The sequence below is a fragment of the Phragmites australis genome, chromosome 23 (assembly GCF_958298935.1).
Source record: "Phragmites australis chromosome 23, lpPhrAust1.1, whole genome shotgun sequence".
In the NCBI taxonomy this organism is placed as follows: Eukaryota; Viridiplantae; Streptophyta; class Magnoliopsida; order Poales; family Poaceae; genus Phragmites; species Phragmites australis.
Window position 1 is genome coordinate 17,234,008 of NC_084943.1, and position 19,968 is coordinate 17,253,975.

The 19,968-nt window shown below is 41.3% G+C and overlaps 1 protein-coding gene across 3 annotated transcripts; it reads right to left on the reverse strand.

Annotated features, from left to right (window-relative positions):
• Positions 1-2,078: 2,078 nt before the first annotated feature.
• LOC133906751 (NAD(P)H-quinone oxidoreductase subunit U, chloroplastic-like) lies at positions 2,079-5,201 on the reverse strand. Of its 3 annotated transcripts, none has more exons than XM_062348737.1 (6): positions 4,807-5,201; positions 4,544-4,648; positions 4,109-4,170; positions 3,115-3,204; positions 2,896-3,030; positions 2,079-2,409 (listed from the first exon to the last, which is right to left on the reverse strand). In XM_062348737.1, exons 1-6 carry the CDS (start codon positions 5,123-5,125, stop codon positions 2,314-2,316), a joined length of 807 nt encoding a protein of 268 aa, XP_062204721.1. In that variant the 5' UTR covers positions 5,126-5,201; the 3' UTR covers positions 2,079-2,313. The 3 variants fall into 3 exon arrangements, with proteins under 3 accessions (XP_062204721.1, XP_062204724.1, XP_062204723.1); XM_062348740.1 differs by having other exon boundaries at positions 4,544-4,658; positions 4,807-5,051; XM_062348739.1 differs by lacking the exon at positions 4,544-4,648 and having other exon boundaries at positions 4,807-5,198.
• Between the last annotated feature and the right edge of the window lie 14,767 nt (positions 5,202-19,968).

Below are 19,968 nucleotides of genomic sequence, written 5' to 3' on the forward strand. Positions count from 1 at the left end.
TTCTTTTTAGTGTTTTCTTAATTTAGAAAAATCCTTTTTAATTACTAGAAAATAAAACAAATTCCAGAAAATTCCAGAAAAATTCCTACGCTCTTCCTTCACCCTTTTCAAGCCATATCTCCACCATCACAACTCTAATCTAATCTTTTCGGTTGCCAATAATTCACTAAAAATCATAAAAATAATAAATCGAGTGGTTCTTGTGTGTTTTGGTCTCTTTCTCGATTCTTGGTGTTCTTGGTATTTGCAGCTTCCCAAGACTAGGAGTTTTTGGATCCCGCTAAGCAACAGGGTGAAGGCAAGTTATCGCTGATGCATTTTGATCCTATGTTTCTAAATGCTTTCATTTTATAAAGTTGCATGCTTATTGTTGTAGTTGGGAAACTCATGTTAGGCTATACCTTAGTTCCTCCAAATCTTCCTTGTTGCCTTTGTTTTGGCGGGATCAAGGGTAGAAATGCTTAGCCATGCTTGGAAAAAACTTGGTTTAAGAACTGGAAAACGATCTTATGCAATGAGATAAAAATTGTATTTTTAGCAACATGGGCTAGGGAATTGAGAAAGAGGTTGGGTTGGCTGGCAGGGGCAGGTGGATGGTAGTCTTGCCTAATTCAATTAAGGACCGATTCATGGTGCGATTGGACCGAGCTTTACAGTACAACCACAAGTCTGGTATTGGACGGGGCTAGCTGAATAATTAGTTTTCTCCAAACATAGTGTAGACCAGGTAGAGGAACGAGGAATGGATGAGATTCCTTGGAACCGCCTAGCGCAAGTGGGGGCTTCCGTTGTTGAGGATATTTGTGTCACTTCGGCAGTGAAATCTCAACGGGTAGACACTTGTTGGAAGAATACTTTGTAAAGGCCTTATAGTGAGAATCATAGCAGCACACCTTGGAAGTGTGTAAATGTTACGTGAATACGGGCAAAACGGATGATCACGTCTTGTGGATGAAGTGTACAACCTCTGGAGAGTGTAAAACTGATATATCAACCGTGTCCACGGTCATAAGTTGCAAGGAATGTCACACATGATTAGAATACATAGTTCTGAATAACCTTAGGTGGATGGTTCATTCATGGTTACAGGAGCCATGTTTGAGGTCGTCAACTTCGGTTGAGGTCAAGAGGGTTAACTCTTGAGGATGTTTACATTCAACATTTACTTTTAATTTTATTAAATATTTTTATTGAATTATACCTTTATGTAAATAAGCCCTTGTAACCTTTATTATTGTGATTGCCTTCATTTCATTATTTTACCATACCTTGCGGAGTATGAGTCATACTCACACTTGCTATAACCACACTGCTCGGTCGGGGGAGATTCTGACGACTACTCCGAGGAGGACGTGTTCTGAGGTGGTGTTCTTCGTCGACTGCCTACGGGAAATGGGAGACTAAAGGATCTATGCTAGCTGCGGGTTTTTATTTGCTTCTTTTTACCCTCGAAGGTCCCTTTGTAATGTCGGATAATAACATTAAGTTGTGACATTGTGCTTAATTATTATCTATGAAGTCAACATATATTAAGTTTGATTCCTAGCTCAATATATAGTATGTGTATTGGTCTGTTCTTAGATCGGTCCCGACAATGATGCTAAAAAAGCTACAAGCATATGCCTCTCAGAGGAGTTGATTACTCTGTTAGTTTATGAAACCAGCATTAGTGGTCCTCTCATGGGTCGGAGGATCATATCCAACTTTATTTTAGGGGATTATATCCAACTTAATAAAACGCCATGAGATGTTTTCTTCTCTCTTTTTTTTCGGTCCGTGAGAAAAAAAATGAAAACCACCACCTGAAATTCTATCGCTATGGCCTATGGTCGAACCGTTTCCGGGCTGCACAGTCTGCAATAATCCTCCTAGTTCATTCAACCAAGAGAAACAATGGATCATGGATGTTGTTTCCATTGTAATTAAAATTGCTAAGTGACTCCACTGAACAAAAATGATTCACTTTTTCACTTAGGCTATAACACAAAGCACTAATCAACTACATATAATTTTGGAGAATATAAGAGTGAGATGAGCGAGAGTTTACCACATTAAACTCCAAAATATACCACCACAAATGCTACAAAATCCCAACAAATTTTATAGAAAACATTGTGATCTGTTCATCTGAATTCTGCATTTATCCAGTAAATGCTGTGTAAAGAACCAAATATTCATTTGTTTGATCTGTACAGAATGTGCTGTTATATACTTTTAACTAATTAGCAAAATAATAGTATGTAATGCACAACATTCGTAGTGAAGCAGGGTAGCATTTGGTTATACATTCATCTTCTTTTAAGGAAAAACTCCTCATCTGTTGAGAGTCACTGAGAAAGCAACAGAAAGTATGAACCATGCCAGGAAGAAGTAGCCAACAAGCTTCGTTGGAAACTCATCTTCTGGTTCCTGTTCCATCAATCATGCAAACCATTATTAAGTCATACATAACTAAAGGCAAAATTCACATGATTTGTTAATAGTTTAAAAAAACAATTTTCCTGCAACGACTAATGAAATTTTGCGGTTCACAAAAATGCCATTAGATGTCTGACTGGCATGTGGCCTTGGGACCCACGTGTCATCTTGACAACCAACTGCATTTTCAAAACTGCATCAACAGTGTCATTAATCCAATTTCTCCATTTTTTCAATCTAAAAACAGTAACTTATCTTATTAATCTATGATATAGGGTTGAGATGTACTTAGTACTCAATTTGGGATTGATAAGCTGTATTTAAAGTTAAAACAAATTCATTTGTAAATATGCTAAAACAAAAAATTCTAACAATCGTCTTGGAGCATGTTTTCATTGATAGGCACTGTTTTAGTAATAAGAACGACATTCATTCTTATAAAAAAATCCCTCTCTTTCTCTTTGAGCTGATGCAAACCTTTGGAGGATCTGGTGCCAACTCCAAGGGATCAACTTGAAAAGGCCAGACATATCGTTCAGGCTGCCCACTTCTTGACAAGCTCCAATCGTATAATCTTCGTTCTTCCTCAGTTGATAGTATGGTAAATGATTCCTACAATGATGCATATATGATTCAAGTACTGGAAAGTGAAAAGGGTGAAGAAAGGCATTGTGACTCTTAGTTTAGGCTGAGGACCTTTAGAAGGTCATGTTCCTTGTTGAGTTCCTCTTCTTCCGGTCCTTCGCTATTTAATTCTTCACACTTTTTCTCGTAGGCCGCTTTAACCTGATATCAATGTTGAAGTCAGTTATTCTAGGCTCATAGTACTCGACAAAAAAGTTGTTACCAATTAGTGATCAAGTAAAGGAGGTCAATAAAATAGCGAATTCAAGTTGAGACTAAAGCACACAATAAAAGTAAACTTGGAAATTCCTTCAAGATTAAAGATGCGAGACTGACTTAGCATCTAAACTCCAGATTTTAGACTCTGGATTTTCTGGTCTCTCTGATGGAGATTAAATGAGTGATAATCCATGCACTCGAGTGGAACTGCCATACAAAATTTACTTGATATCAATGAAATGTTAGGTTGTGTAATAGGCTAGAGAACTAACTTCCAATATAGAATCTGGGCTCTTAACTTGAATACGTCTTATAACGATTACTCTTGTAAGAGCTGTTTGTCTGCTTGATTGCACTATCAGTATTAACACCATTGTGAACTCGATGGGTCCAAAACACCAAATATCCATGACATAACAAAAAACAAATCTTTAGCACCCAATGTCCATTATTAGAACTCGTATGCTCAACTGCCTGGTATTCCAAGGCAAAGTCATTGAGAACATACCACCATGGAGTGGCTAGGCTAGTGTCCAACTTTATCATGTTTGTCAATTGCAAGTACAGCAACTGGCCGTAATGGAGTCAGTCATGGTTATTGTTAGGTAATGGTGAGGTTTGGCATAAACTTTGCATCTACCAGGTACTATGCCAATGTAGTTATAATGAGAAGCATGCTATTTTGGGGACAGGCCAATGACACGGTGGAATGGAGGTTGTTTAACCTCCTTGTCCACCTGGATTCAAGTCATAGGACCAGCTCAGGGTCCATTTCAAGTGAATGCTTGAGCTCATGGAAACTTTGAAAAAGGGAAAAGACACATACTGTTGCGGCAATTCAATTTACCTCATCAGTAGAAGCTAGTTTGGTGACTCCAAGCCTCCCATAGTGATCAGCATCTGTAATTGCTGCAAGTATGGGAAAATATACTTCAACACAAAACAGGTTACCAGCAGACAGACTGTATTGTGCTATTATCCTGTATAAAATTAGTAACGTCCTTGAGAACCCGTTCCTGTATCTTGTTCATATATCAAACAAACACTTCTTGTTCAGTGGACACTCTAACGACATATGCTAATATGCTATTATATGGTTTTGTTACCATTTATCAGGACACAGTTACTCCCGATTAAAAGGGGAGGGAATTAAAGCTATAAATACATGCCCAATCATCCAAAATCAACTACATGCAAGCCTACGATTAGTGCGAAAGGGAGTTAAAACTACATTGGTGTATACAAAAACTAGAAAAACTTCAGCATGCTAGATGAATTAAACCTTTTATCCAATGTAAAGCAATTATCAGTAACTGTTGCATTGACATTTTCCCTCTTTTCCATGAATCAACATTGACATTTTTCCTTGCAGCATAACATTGCAACTCTGCAAGAATCTGAAAAAATCAATGCATCAAAAGCCCCCCAAAACTGATACGTAACTTGTCAGCTGCTTCACTACACCCATTTCACATTTCACAAGATGCTAGAGACGAGCAATAAACAGTAGCATTAGCACAACCAAATAAATCAAGAAACTCGCACCGAGGCCGCGCATCGCCTTCTGCACGTTGTCCGCGGAGATGAGCGAGTAGGGCGGCCGCGTGGAGGTCGCGGCACCCCCGGCGACGTCAGTGCCCGCATCGAGGTCCCCTACCACCTCCGCCACCGCGGAGGCACCCTCCGGGGCTTCGGCCCCGCCGTCGGCAGCGGCGGCGCAGCGTGCGCGGAATGACGCTGCGGCGACTAATCGGACGGGGAGGCGGCGACGGCGGAGGCCCGGTTTGGAGTATGAGAAGGAAGAGGAAGGGGGCGCAAAGTCGGACGGCGTCGGCAGGGAGGTGATGCCGACGGCACTCGCCATGGCGGAGCGATACTGAGGAGTCGAGAAGAAGCGCGGGAGATAAGGGAGGTGGGGATGGAAATAAACGAATTTGAGTTTTCTTTCCTCGCAAAAAGAATTTGAGTTTTCTTTTCTTTTTCTTATTTCACATCTATCACATTACATAAAATTGTGAAAAACAATTATGTCCAAAATAGTCCAACTAAAAAAGTTAAATTCCATAAAACCACAATTTTTCGATCAAAGTTGCACAGAACACAATGTTTTACAGGCTTTCGCGCTTAACCACGGTACTTGAGTTGAAAAAGACGTCATGCCAGGCATTGAGTTGCTTAATGGGTTAATTCGAGAAGGTATGGTTTTATGAAACCCAAATAACACAATACTGTGGTTAAGTGCTAAAGCCTATAAACTTCGTGACGAGGATATCCATAGCAATCATACACTATATAATGTTACATAATTATTATGGATGCTTCAAATACATCTGAACAACATAAACTCACTAAAAAAGCTAGAAGCATCCTTGATGCATACTAAAAAACACTGGCGCGAGCATGTGCACAGAAACTTCAGAATAAGGTAAATATATTCCCAAGTATTTTAAGATATGATTTTGATGGGAATAGTAAGATACTTAATATTTATCGTTCAATTATGCTTAGATTGGAAATGGAGAAACTTGCATGTGCAAATATACACTGGAGTCGAGAGAGGTAGAGGCGCACTATAGTTCTGTCCATCAAGTTCTATGTGAATTCTACTTCAACACAGAAGATTTCAGTGTGCAAAGGATACGCATTTGGAAAGGATATGGAGTCTACTTTCCAACGAATCAAACAATGCATGATTTGGATAATTCTACAAGGAGTTATACCGGTTTAGATGCAAGCTGCACAAGCTATCCCGAGCGACACATGATACTTACTAATGTGGAGCCCGTGGCTTGTAAGGTGTCCAGAGATCATATCCAGATGTTCCAGGCCTTTCCAAAGGCATGGGCGACTTTTCCTTTAAGTTCTACATGGACTCAAATAAATCCGATCACGAAGAAAGAAGATGAGAAAAATTCAAGTCGACTCAGATTCGGTTTGATGCAGCCAGACAGACATAGAGTAAAAGTGTCATAAGTCCCTCACATGGAGCCTATTTGAGATGTATAAGCACTTATTGGGAATCTTATTTCATAACCTTTCTAATGATTTGACCCCATTGTCCAATTCATCCTGAGCGGCTGAGCCAGTTGCAGTTGCTGAAACAAAACATGGGTGTATCATAGCTTTTCTTTCTAAAGTTGTAGCGACTCCAGTTTCGTTTCTTTTGTCTTAGTGGTTATATATACTAAGTTCACGGCCTTTAGAGTTCAAACCATGTTTGCTGTAAAACTCCAATTGCTTAGTGCGTCTAAGATTGCCATGGCGCTTGTTACCTTAACTAGAATTGTGGGAAAGAGAAGTGAGTCCATCCATTAGCCTTGATGCCAATATATAGAGTCCTCATATGCCAATATAAGCCTAGATTATATGGCCTAGATATATACTTAACAAAGTAGTCTACTGCTTTATTATTTGAAGTAGTATTATCCAAGGTAATTGTGCACACATTCTCAATGCCCCAATCTAACAAGCATTTATCTATTGCTTTTCTCAAGTCTTCCCCCTTGTCCACTAAACAGAAGTTGAGGATCTTTTTGTTAAGTTGCCAATTGCTATCAATGAAGTGTATAGTGAGAACCATGTAAAATTGAAGGGTGCATCCACCAATGCCTCAACCAGTGGTTGAGGCATTGGTGGATGCGCCCCTGGACTTGGGACGGCCGTCGATGCAGTCGTTCGCGGACTTCTCAGCGTCGGCGGCGTTCGACGACCTCTCGACTTCGGCAACGAATGCGCCACCCACGACGACGGTGCCGATCCCCTCTGCTGCTACTCCTGATCTCGGGAGGACACCGGAAGGGAATGGCACCATCCAACCTTTCCTGTTCGTGTACTCCCGGAGATGTCCCCCACCGCTCTGCACGCCGCCTGGTTCCCCACGGGCAGCGAGGACTCCACCAGGCCCGGCGCACCCGTTCACTGCTGGCCTGGTCAGGAAGGTGGCATCTGTGCTCCCTCTACCGCAAAGAAAGAGAAGGGCTAAGGCGCCTCCCCCGGGTTCGCTTCCCCGCCGCAGCCGCCGACTTGCGGGGGCGAATCCTTGCTCTCCCGAACCGGTTACCAACGATGCACAAAAGAGGGTGATTCGGCAGCTGGGTTTTGCTTTAGAAAACGAAAGGATCTCTAGGTAGGCCCAGGATGAGTATAGTAAGCTTTTTGATAATCCTCTTTCAGATGGCCATATTTCAGCTTTGGCAGCTATTTTCGGGTGGAGTTTGGATGAGGCTTCTCAAGTCTCAACAGGAGATAGCTTCTCGGGTGATTCTTGATTGTGGGTTTCATGTTTCTGGTCGCCTTTTTGTTTGTTATCAATGAATCCTTCGAATATATTAATTTGGAACGCTCGGGGCCTCAGTAGCAAGGACCGACGCAATTCTGTTCGTGACGTAATTCTCTCTTCGAATGCGGATATTGTTTGTCTACAGGAGACCAAAGTGGCTAATATGACACGGCAGTTGTTCCTCTCGGTGTTTGGGTCGGAATATGATAAATATGTTGTGCTGCCAGCAGATGGAACGAGAGGGGGGATCATTGTGGCTTGGAAGAGTTCAGTCTGTCAAGCGTTGTCCAACAGAGTGGACTTGTTCTCTGTGTCAGTTCACTTTATTGAGCAGGAGGGTCGTAATTGGTGGTTTACCGGAGTTTATGGGCCACAAGAGGATGAGGACAAGCTATCTTTTTTGCAGGACTTGAAAGATATCCGGGCTGTGTGTGCCGGACCTTGGTTGGTGGCGGGGGATTTTAATCTCATTTATCAAGCTGCAGATAAAAATAACAGTAATCTGAACAGAGCTATGATGGGTCGATTTAGAAGATTTTTGGATGATGTCAGTCTTTTGGAGATTCCTTTGCATGGTCGCAAATTCACTTGGTCGAACGAGCGGGATTCTCCTACTTTGGCGAGACTGGATAGAGTATTCTGTTGCCCAGATTGGGAGGTGATTTTTCTTGATTCCCTCCTACAGAGTTCGGCTTCGATTGTCTCTGATCACTGCCCTTTGGTGCTTGGTTTGCAAACCAAGACAAGGGGAAAGAGAAGGTTTCATTTTGAGAGTTTTTGGCCCAAGGTACAGGGATTTCAGGAGGCAGCACAACAGAATTGGGAAGCCCCTCTACAGTGCTCCTGTCCTATAGAGCGACTATTTCTCAAATTTCAGCGTTTGAGCAGGGGTCTTCAAAGTTGGAGTCACAGGAAAGTGGGTAATGTTAAGGTTCAGCTGTCCATGGCCAAAGAGATATTGCACCAAATTGAAATCGCCAGAGATTGCAGGCCTCTCTCCGCAAGGGAGGATTGGTTGAGGAAGAAGTTGAAGTTACATTGTCTTGGCTTGGCTTCTCTTGAGCGTACTATTGCACGATCGCGGTCTCGAATCACTAACCTTAACGAAGGGGATGCTAATACTTCTTTCTTCCACCATCATGCTCGTTACTGCAAAAGGAAGAATTTTATTGCTAAACTTTTGGTAGATGACCGGGTGATTACTAGCCAAGAAGAGAAACAGGAAGCAGTGTTTGATTATTATGAGGACATTCTTGGATCGGCGCATGATAGGGATTTTTCCTTAGACCTCCCGGAGTTTCACGATCGTCGGTTTGATCTTATGGCTCTTGATGATCCTTTCTCTGAGGAAGAAGTGTGGACTACTGTCAAGAGTTTACCTTCGGACAAGGCTCCTGGGCCGGATGGTTTTACCGGTCGTTTCTACAAGAGTTGTTGGGCGATTATCAAGGGGGATATCTTAGTTGCTCTTGCGGCGGTTCAGCAGGGGCATGTTTCGAAATTCAGATTGCTGAATTCAGCTTTTATAACACTCCTACCTAAGAAGGTCGACGCCTGTCAGGTCAAGGATTTTCGCCCCATAAGTCTCATTCACAGCTTTGCAAAATTGGTCACCAAAATCCTTGCTAATCGCCTTGCTCCGCGGTTACCTTCTATGGTCTCCATCAACCAGAGTGCTTTCATCAAAGGGAGATGCATCCATGACAATTTCTTTCTTGTGCAGCAATTGGCTAAGTGTCTACATGCCAAAAAAGAGCCACATGTGTTGATGAAATTGGACATATCGAAAGCCTTTGATTCGGTATCTTGGCCTTTCCTTTTAGAAGTGATGCAACATTTGGGTTTTGGTCGAGTGTGGTGCAATCTTCTATGCTTATTACTATCCACTTCATCCACTCGGATTTTACTCAATGGGGTGCCAGGAGATGTGATTTCTCACCACAAAGGACTGCGTCAGGGTGACCCTTTGTCCCCTATGCTATTTATTTTGGTCATGGATGTCCTAAACTCATTGGTGGATCGGGCAACTCAAGGAGGATGGTTGCAACCGCTTGCTGCGCGACAGACACAACAACGATGCTCTTTTTATGCAGATGATGTGGTTTTATTCTCTAGACCAGCAGTTGATGACCTCTCTGTTATCAAGCAAATTTTGGATATCTTCGGTCATGCTTCGGGGCTGGTTACTAATATGCAGAAAAGCTCAGTCATTCCTATTAGATGCAATGAGGAAGATTTGGAGGTGATCACTAGCTCTTTGCCTTGTGAGGTGAAGGAGTTCCCTTGCTGCTACCTAGGGCTCCCGTTGAAGGTGACAAAGCCAACTAAAACAGACTTTCTAGCCCTTATTGACAAGGTGGCGGATGATCTCCCAATGTGGAAGACCTCTCTTATGAACAGAGCCGGTCGTCTAATCTTAGTAAAGGCAGTGCTCTCGGCCATCCCGATCTACCTCATGATTGCAATGGATCTTCCGAAATGGGTGACAAAAGCAATTGACAAAAGAAGGAGGGGTTTTCTGTGGGCAGGACAGGAAAAGACCAATGGTGGTAATTGTTTGGTTGCTTGGAACAAGGTTTGCCGACCCATTGCTTATGGTGGTCTTGGTGTTCTAAATCTGGATTTTATGAGTTGGGCTCTCAGGATCCGATGGCTTTGGCTACAAAAAATGGATAGTGATCGTGGTTGGCAAGGTTTACCCGTTCAGGTCACTCGTATGTCTTGTGAAATGTTCAGTATGGCTGTGGATTCGCAAGTTGGGAATGGGCAAACTACATTGTTTTGGATGGATAGATGGTTGGACGGAAAAACTATTTTAGAGTTGGCCCCCAACTTACATAACATGATTCCTAGGAAGGTGGTCAAGAAGTGTACAGTGGCCCAAGCTTTAGACAACCAAAAATGGATCACAGATATTAAAGGACCTTTGTCTGTGCAGGTCATTATAGAATATCTTCGGATTTGGGACTTGGTGGAGAGTGTTGTCTTGCAAGAGGGCATAGCCGATAAGCACCGTTGGAAGTATTCTAAATCAGGGGTGTATACTACCAAATCTGCTTATGAAGCCTTCTTCGTTGGAACTGTGAGGTTTGCTCCTTGGAGAAGAATTTGGAAGAGTTGGGCCCCGCTGAAGTGCAAATTTTTTATGTGGTTGGCTGCTTATAGCCGCTGTTGGACAGCGGACCGACTTGCAAGGCGTGGATTACCTCACCCAGCTGCGTGTCCTCTTTGTGACCAAGCTGAAGAGACGATAAATCATATTTTGGTCACTTGTGTATTCAACCGGCAAGTTTGGACTTTGATCCTCCAAAGAGTGGGCTTCTTCTCTTTGTCACCAAACCAAGATACACCTACTTTCTCGGCGTGGTGGTCAAGGTTAGTGAGAGGGTTGCCAAAAAAGGAGAAGAAGGGGCTCAATTCGTTAATTATATTGGTCGCATGGGAAATTTGGAAACATAGGAACAATTGTGTTTTCAATGGGGCTACCCCTAGCGTGTCTGATGTTCTTCATGCGGTGGCTGCTGAGGGTGCTCTTTGGTGTATGGCGGGAGCCTCTAATCTTCAAGATTTGTTGGCTATGGCAATGATTCTAGCGCCTTAGGGTGGTCGGGGTTTGGTTTTTTCTATTTTGCGTGTGTTTGTAACTCCTTGGTGGAGGGGGGTTGGGATTGTTTACTCCTTTACTCTCCACCTCTCCTTCTATTAATGAAATGATGCGCAGATCTCCTACGTGTTCGAAAAAAAAACAGTCCATGTGTCAGTTGTGAGGCTAATAGTTTAACGAGAAGTCTTAAAATATTGGATTAGCTTTGCTTTCTCTTATTCATATAGGTGTAGAATATGCCTACCCATAGTCTTCTTAGATGGAGGTTTGAACCGAGGACAAGCTTCCTATATAAAGGCCCTAAAACCTTTTTTTTATGGGAAAATAAAGGGATGCTCATCTATGATTATCATGTGAGTAAATGCTAGAGGAACATATTCGGCATTGTATTGCCAAGGAACTACACAACTATTGCTATATGCACTATGCTGGTAGCTTAGTTGAGTTTGATTCTTGTCCCTATCAGGATGCTTCTTGCAAATTCTTCTATGAGCATTGAGTGAAGAGGTATCGTTCCTTTGCAAATAACAATTAAGCCCCTGAGGGCAGCAGTTGCACTTAGCCTTGTCCTTGTCATTTGTAAGTCGTGTGAAGTGGTTCCATATCTCTGATCTAGGATTCATTTTCTTTCTACCAGAGGATCCAATAGCTTCACCACTGCCAACCTTCACAGATCCAGTTGCATCGAGGATTGCTATATCATCAGAGTCGTCCATCGAAAGTACTCAAAAGAAGAAAATATTGTTGGATTAATTATTCTTTCTCAATGGTATTCACAAAAATATGACAGAAAATGAGGAATTGCACTGTAGGATCCTTCTAACTCCGTTGTAGGTAGACACTAAAAAAACACTTTGATCGCAGACTTCACTTGAGTATCTAATTGCCCATTCGGCCTAATCCCCACCGCCACCCCAACCCCCAGGTCCTACTCCCCTGATCCATGGCCTCTCTCTCGAATCCTGCTTGCTGCCATCTCCTGATATCCCCGCCGCCACCCAGGTGCCCAGCTACCTGCCAGCTAGCTCCAGCTCCCCATTGCTCAGGTATCTTCATTCTGTTGCTGTTTGCTCCCCTAGATATGCTGTGTAATGCAACAAATTATATTTGGTTGTTTGTTCAACTAGTGCAGTGTAGGGATCAACAACAAGCAGTAGCAACTAAAATTTAACTTCTGCATGCTAAAAATTTGTTGTTTGTTCAAGTAGCAAGTACCATATGACCTCTTATATTTCGTTGTTTGTTCAACCATTTAGAACGTCCTTTTTTGTAATAGACTAAAAATAGATGGAAGCATATGGTGATTTTAGGTGATGTGGAAAACCTTTCTATTTGTGGTAGTGCCCATCGCATTTGTTCCTAGATGTACTGTATGTACCATTAAGTCATTTTGCTCGTTAATTGTGTTGTGAGTTGTTTGTTATAGTGCTGTGATTCTGGCTCAAAGACTGATGACGGGACAACGGATTTGTTCTCGACTCTTTGTCTGTAGGTTCATGGGTATGCCCACAAATGAGCTAAAACTAGCATGCACGGATATGGAAGAGCACTACCAGTGCTCGTCATACCCGATTGTTATCCCTAGTCACAATGGCTTGCCAATTAACATGGATTATGGCATTAGCTATGATTAATCAGCTACTGGCTGTTTCAAATGGAGAGGGAGATATATGCATGAGTGGCATAAAATATTATGCTGACTTGGCTATTTTCCACGCCACAGCCGTGCGAATTTTCACGGATAGAAACACAAATACACGTGCACGTGTGCGATTGTTTACAGCCACGACCCACTTTCTCTTCCCTTATTTCTTTGTTTTAAAGATGAGATAGGGCTCCACATTATATCTTGGTGTGTATCCCATCCTTGCACTAGCAAACTTTTTTAATAATATTATTTTATTAAAAAATTACTAAAATAATAACTAAATTCATAAAATTACAAAAATAGGCACCTATCACATGGAGTACCGACAAGGGATACGTCAGTACTCCGCATATCGACAGCCTACGTGACAGTGGGTCTAGGGGCCTATCGGCGTGCATGTTGTGCCGAAAAGGCCTGTCAGTACTCTAAGTGCCAACAGGCCCCCGGGTAGACACCGACATAGGTGTCGCGCTACTTGTGAGCGACAGGCCTATCGGCGTACCGTTTGCCGATACGCCTATCGGTACTTGAAATGCCGACAGGCCTGTCGGCACACCGTTTACCGACATGCAAGTAACATCTCCTTTTTTGTTTCCCATTAATAAGTCAATTTTACTCCCTCGAATTATCACGTTTGTCCGGATAACCCCTGAACTTTTAAACCGTCCATTTTACTCCCTCGAATTATCAATATCATCCATTTTACCCACGGAGTTGTTTTTCTCGGTGGTTTTGATAACGTAGTGGTCGTTTCGCCACGTGACAGTCCAGTCAGCATGCTGATATCATCGTTGTGTCGTAATTCGATTTTTCTTTAGAGAAATAATTCATGAAAATAGATTATTCCGAAAAATAGGTTTTATGTTTAGAAAAAAATCCAAAAAATATAAAATGATTTAGATAAATATTTTAATATGTTTTTATTTATGTTTTTATTTCTATAAATATTATTTAATATTTTTCTAGTGTAAAAATTATTCCAAAAATGTTAGAATAAATGTTTTAATTTGGAAAATAGTTTTATAAAATACAGATTAATTCTGATAAAGTTTAAAAATATTTTATTTTATAAAATAAATGCTTTTAATATGTTTTGTTGTATATAAAATTAATTTTAATTCTAGAAAATTAGGTTTAATTCCAGAAAAATAGTTTTCGTCATTTTTAGCCGTAGTTTTCCTGTCATTTCTAGTCGTTTAAAATTAGTTTAGCCGTACTTTTTGGACATATTTTGGGCACATTTGAGCACATGTTGAGCACATTTTGGCACATTTGGACACATTTGGTCACATTTTATCCACATTTTGGGCACATTTGGGCCCATTTTAAACAAATTTTGAGCACATTTTTTTATACATTTTTGCTAAATTTGGGAATATTTTGGGCATATTTGGTCACATTTGGACATATTTTAGCCATATTTGGGTACATTTGGGCATATTTTGAGCATATTTGGGCACATTTTGAGCATATTTTGGGCACATTTGGATAAAATATGGCCAAATGTGCCCAAATATGCCAAAATGTACCCAAATATGCTCAAATCTGTCCAAAATATGGCTAAATGTGTCCAAAATATACCCAAATGTGCCAAAATATGTCCAAATGTGCTAAAAATGTGCCCAAATATGACCAAAATATGACCAAATGTGATCAAAATGTGCCCAAATGGATCAAAATGTGGTAAATGTGCCCAAAATATGCTCAAATGTGCCCAAAATGTACCAAAAATGTGCTCAAATGTGCTCAAATATGCCCAAATTATGCACAAAACTATTGCTAAACGAATTTTAAACAGCTAGAAACGACACGAAACTACGATTAAAAACGACGAAAACTATTTTTCTGGATTTAAACCTAATCTTTCTAGAATTAAAACTAATTTTATATGCAACCAAACATATTAAAAGCATTTATTTTAAAACTTTATCAAAATTAATCTATATTTTCTAAAACTATTTTCCAAATTAAAACATTTATTCTAACAGTTTTGAAATAATGTTTACACTAGAAAAATATTAAATAATATTTATAGAAATAAAAAAGAGCTAAAAACATATTAAAACATTTATCTAAATCATTTTATATTTTTTGGATTTTTTTCTAAACATAAAACCTATTTTTTCTGAATAATCTATTTTCATGAATTATTTTCCTAAAGAAAAATCGAATTACTGCACAACACTGATGTCAGCACACTGACTGGACATGCTGACTAGGACTGCCACGTTGCGTAACTGCCACCACGTTATCAAAACCTCTGATAAAAAACACTCCGGACGATAAAATGGACGGTATTGATAGTTCGGGGGAGTAAAATAGACGGTTTAAAAGTTCAGGGGTTATCCAGACAAACGTGATAGTTCAAGGGAGTAAAATAGACTTATTACCATGTATGGCACAACCAATGCTCAATGTACATCTGCGCAACGTCCTATAGAAGAATTCAAACTCTTTCGAAAATATCAACTACGGCTACATGGAGGCTAAGGAAATGAGGCGCGCAAATGTTGAACGGTCTAAAATGTTTGTTATGGAAATAGTTGTCCAAACGACAGCACAAAGTGGTTTATTTTTTTTCTTAATTTTGGTTCGATGTAATTTTGTCGATATTTTTTTATTTAGTTGATGTCAAATTATGTGAGTAATTGTTTTATGAAGTAACGTTGGGAGGATACAAAATCTTATTTTTCAAACAATATTAGTTTTGAAGCACAATTATCATATAACTCGACACAGAGTTTACATACACTGATAAACATTACATGGGACATGGGGTTTATCATTGCTGTGCCAATGGACCCTAACCATAAAGAGATGATGACAACAAACGTTGGCATATACGGTATACCTATAGACTAACCTAATAGCATGCCACTGCTAAACTTAACATGCTTTAGGGAATGAAAATAGATCGAGTTATAATATATACTCTCTACTAAGTGTATCTAGGATATTTGCCCTTTCGCAGGGCATCGGGGCCCTCCCCCTTAGTGCGACGGGCCCTCTCCCGCTTCCTTTCCCTCTCTACTTCATGTGCTTCAGCCGCGACACACTCCTTTGCTGCTTTCCTCATGAGCTCCTCCTCCTAATGCTTCAGCCGTAGTTCCTCCTACTGTTGCTCATACTCCCGGTGTTTGTAAGCTTCACTCCTCCATCGCATCTCCATGTCGACCCACCGCTTCTAGTGCTCATTTTGCTCAATATCCAGTCATTCCATGAAGTCACAGATAGGTGAAGGAGACTGGACAAATGAAACAAGAGGGAAAATTAGTAAGATAGTGCATGAAATCGTATGGAAAGTGTCACATGAGTGATGAATGTTGTAATACCAGTGAGTGCTCATACGGTCTGTGTCGAGACAGGTCATACTGGTAGTTGTCACACATGAAGAAGCATCTATTATAGGTGTAGGATATGTCATGGGTCTTGTGAAGCCTATAAGGGTCGCCACAGAAGCACATCAGCGCTTCAACCTCCTAGGGGATGAAAATCCCATAATGTTTCTTGGATTGGCTTGGTGGAGCTGTGGAAGACATTGCAATTGAGAGAGATGATGAATGAGTGGTCTATCCATGGTTGAGGGCGGGATTATTTATGGTGGCTGGGGGTTGATACATGGACTGAGTGCATGTTCATGACTGGAGACTGGAGAATGGGAGTATTGTACATAAGGACAAATGAGCACAGATTCCCTGTGAAAGCGGGAAAAGTTGTGGCATTGATTCTTAGCAGAGATTCCCTATGAAAACTGTTGCTTGGTGTGGTCATTTCATTATGCAAAAGTTCAGAAGGAGTTATTGTTCCATTTGCATGGATGGCAGAGAATTCTATAAAAGCATTGGTCTTAGAAAAAATGTATTGGTAGGATGACAAATCTCGGCCAGTGCAGTTTAGTGAATAGACTTTTCAGTGCTACCCCTAATAGGTCGGTGTAGTCTAGCGAATAGACTATTTAGTGCTACCCCTAATAGGCCGGTTCAGTCTAGGCAATAGGCTTTTCAATGCTGCCATACTTATCCACTACCGACGAGACTTGTTGTATATAAACAAAACTCTATTGATTCTCTACTCACACATCTCCTGACCTCGAATTGAATTGATACAATGACGTATCCTCATCCTCTCGATGGCCCCATCAATCCACCGCCTCCACACCCCCATTTAGACGTATATGATAGAGATTACTACGGAAACCATAATGCTCTTCCTTGCTCATTTTGGCTGCCATGTCGGCATGGAGATGAAGCTGTAGTCCAAGTTTATGAGCATTTCAGTGACGTAAGCTGTCTATTCTTCTGTTGTCCACATTGTAGAGTACTAACAAACAATACTCACTTTCTTTCCTATTTTGTCAACACCATTTACTTATCACATCAATCACCTTTTCCAGACTGATGATTGTGGGTTCTAGTACTGGATTGACCCACGGATAAAATCACACATTCAAGAATACATCTGTCACCTACATGTCATTATCGAGGAACTACAGGAATAATTGCGCCAAGAGAGAGCCAGCAACGTTAGAAGACGCTATATCCCGCCTCGCATGCTAGGTTGGAGGAACAACTGGAAGTAATATGGATGTGTTCTAACGATCGAGCGAGGATTTAATTTTGTATATGTACCTAGGAGTCACCAAAAGTTTCCTCCTCCTCCTCCACAACCCCCAGCGCACTATGGTCAAGGAGGATGTTGGGAGTCGGGATAGTCTTCGCAATTCATTCTTAGTCAGTATGACTAGACGTAATGTATCCTAATATACTGCCTTATCTTTATGTACTATTTCCTTAGGTCGTGTTGTCTGTAATTGAATAAATTGTACCTTATCGTGTAACGTTGTATTTTGTGTGGACGTGTAATAGTAGTAGGGTTCGTAATGTGAAGAGTTATGATTTGGAAAGCGGATAAGATTGCACGCTGCTACTCTTTGGGATGGAACGAGAACACAGGTAATAAAACCTGGACAATGCTAGTACCACATAAACATCCTACATGACATAACAACCACATAATAGAAATAACATAAACATGTCCAAGTACTGTGTAATGGCACAATCAAGGGGTGTCGCCATAGCCACGGGCGTTATCTTCTCCGTGTACACCCTTTGCGGGTTCCCCATATGTAACACGACCTTACTGTAACGCTCTCAGAGATACCGTTGTGTCCAACAAGTGACTCCCTCCACAATTGCTATAAATGGCAGTGACATATTCCCCTTCATTACCCAATTGTCAACCTCGGCGAGGTTAGTTATCATAATCCCATAACGTGAACCATCAGTGTCCGCAATAAGTGCTCATTTCTCTAATGGTTCATGTCTAATCTAGTCGGAGAAACACTTAACCCTCCTTCCACCCTTCCTTCTTCAAAACTTCGTCCATGCGCTTACCAGTTAGTTTATCCAACTCTTCCCACAGAGCATCAAATTTCCTCCTTTGGTTCTGTTTGCATAACTTCTTAAAAAGATCCATCAACCTCTTGCCTGAATTGTTTAGAGAAGTTTCCTTTGAGATGTTGCATGCACCAACGACTATGCAAATTTGGCCATGACAATACCCCACCCGCACCACTCTACAATGTATCGATAGCGTTCAACAAGCCTGCATGGCGATCATAAAAGACACACACGTTAGGCCTGTTATCAACAACACCTCTCTTTACCCACTACAAGAACCACATCCAACTATCCGTAGACTCGCGTTCAATGAATGCAAAAGCCAAAGGAACAACCTGATTCTCACCATCTACCCCGATAGCTATGAGTATCTACCCCCTATATTTGCCTATGAGGAATGTTCCATCCACACACAGCACTAGCCGATAATGTCAGAATGCCTCGATCATACAATCAAACGACCAGAACGTCCACTGAAGGACTCGATCTCCATGCTGATTGATGAAATCATGAGTAGCAATGCAGGTGTCCGGGTTCCTCCCCTGAATAACCTCTAGCAATGAAGGTATGTTGTTTTATGAGTCCTTATATGTTCCAAACCTCATCTCTAACACCTTCTGTTTCGCTCTCTATGTCATATTGTACAAAATTTCATACCCAAATTTGTTGTCGATAGCATTCATAATTTCAAATAGGGACATACTAGTCTTGTTCACAATCTCAGGGTACATCTCCTTTGCAATATAATCAGCGGTCATTTTCCTATGTGGGCACAGAGGTCGCCTCAAGTTCCAAGTATGCGGATCAACAATTGGTCGCTACCCATACAGTGTCACACATCGGCAAGAATCCATAGACTCTCCACGTGCAACCTTCACCTAAACATTTCACGTAGTATGTCCGAGGATTGGAAATTACCACCTTGAACTCCCTATGCTCCGAGAAACACCATCTCTTCACTGCATGCAGCAAATGGATCTTGTCATGAAACATTTGGCCTTTGGTCACCATAATGGAATCATACTCCCATGCCGACTCATATCCATCGCTCACCGTCAACTTCTGTCATGCAAAATTTGACCATTCCTTTGTGATTTCTGTACCTGAGTCTATAAATGTGTGAAACTTGTCGTCATCTGCCTCCATCTGGTCCACAAGTGCCTCGTCCTACTCTCTCTGATCAACATGCATCGCGCCCTGATTATCTTTCCCGTCGTTACGTTCTTCTCTTGTTGTCTGTATCTCAACTGGTGCACTAGTTCATAGGGGTACCTCCGGAACCATACTCTCATGCACCTCCTCATGGAAAACATTTTCATCTACAGCTTCTACGGTGCTAGGCCCGGCCTCTATTGAACTAAGTTCGCTCTCTTCTACAAGCATGCAGTGGGAGAAACCCCGTCTCAACCCCAGTGACACAAATTGATGTCATTGTTTCGAACATGTAAGCTCCCAGAGCTCCCACTGCTAGCCGGTTTCTCAACGTCTAGGAATCAGAACCTTCACCATCAACTGCTGATGTGCCAGACTAAGTTGCAGCAGATTATACAGCCAACCGAACACTTGGCCCACTGCAACTCTCCTGGACTATGCAATTATGTGTCCACATACTGGAAATTACTCAAATTCACTCCACTGTCACAATGCATAACAAATCCAGGACCGTAAAAGACCCTGAACCCTACTAAGGTTGACATCCCTGATGCAACAACCATACTATACTCTGTCAAATTAAATAATTATAATCAACATACAACAGCTACGACCACAAAATATA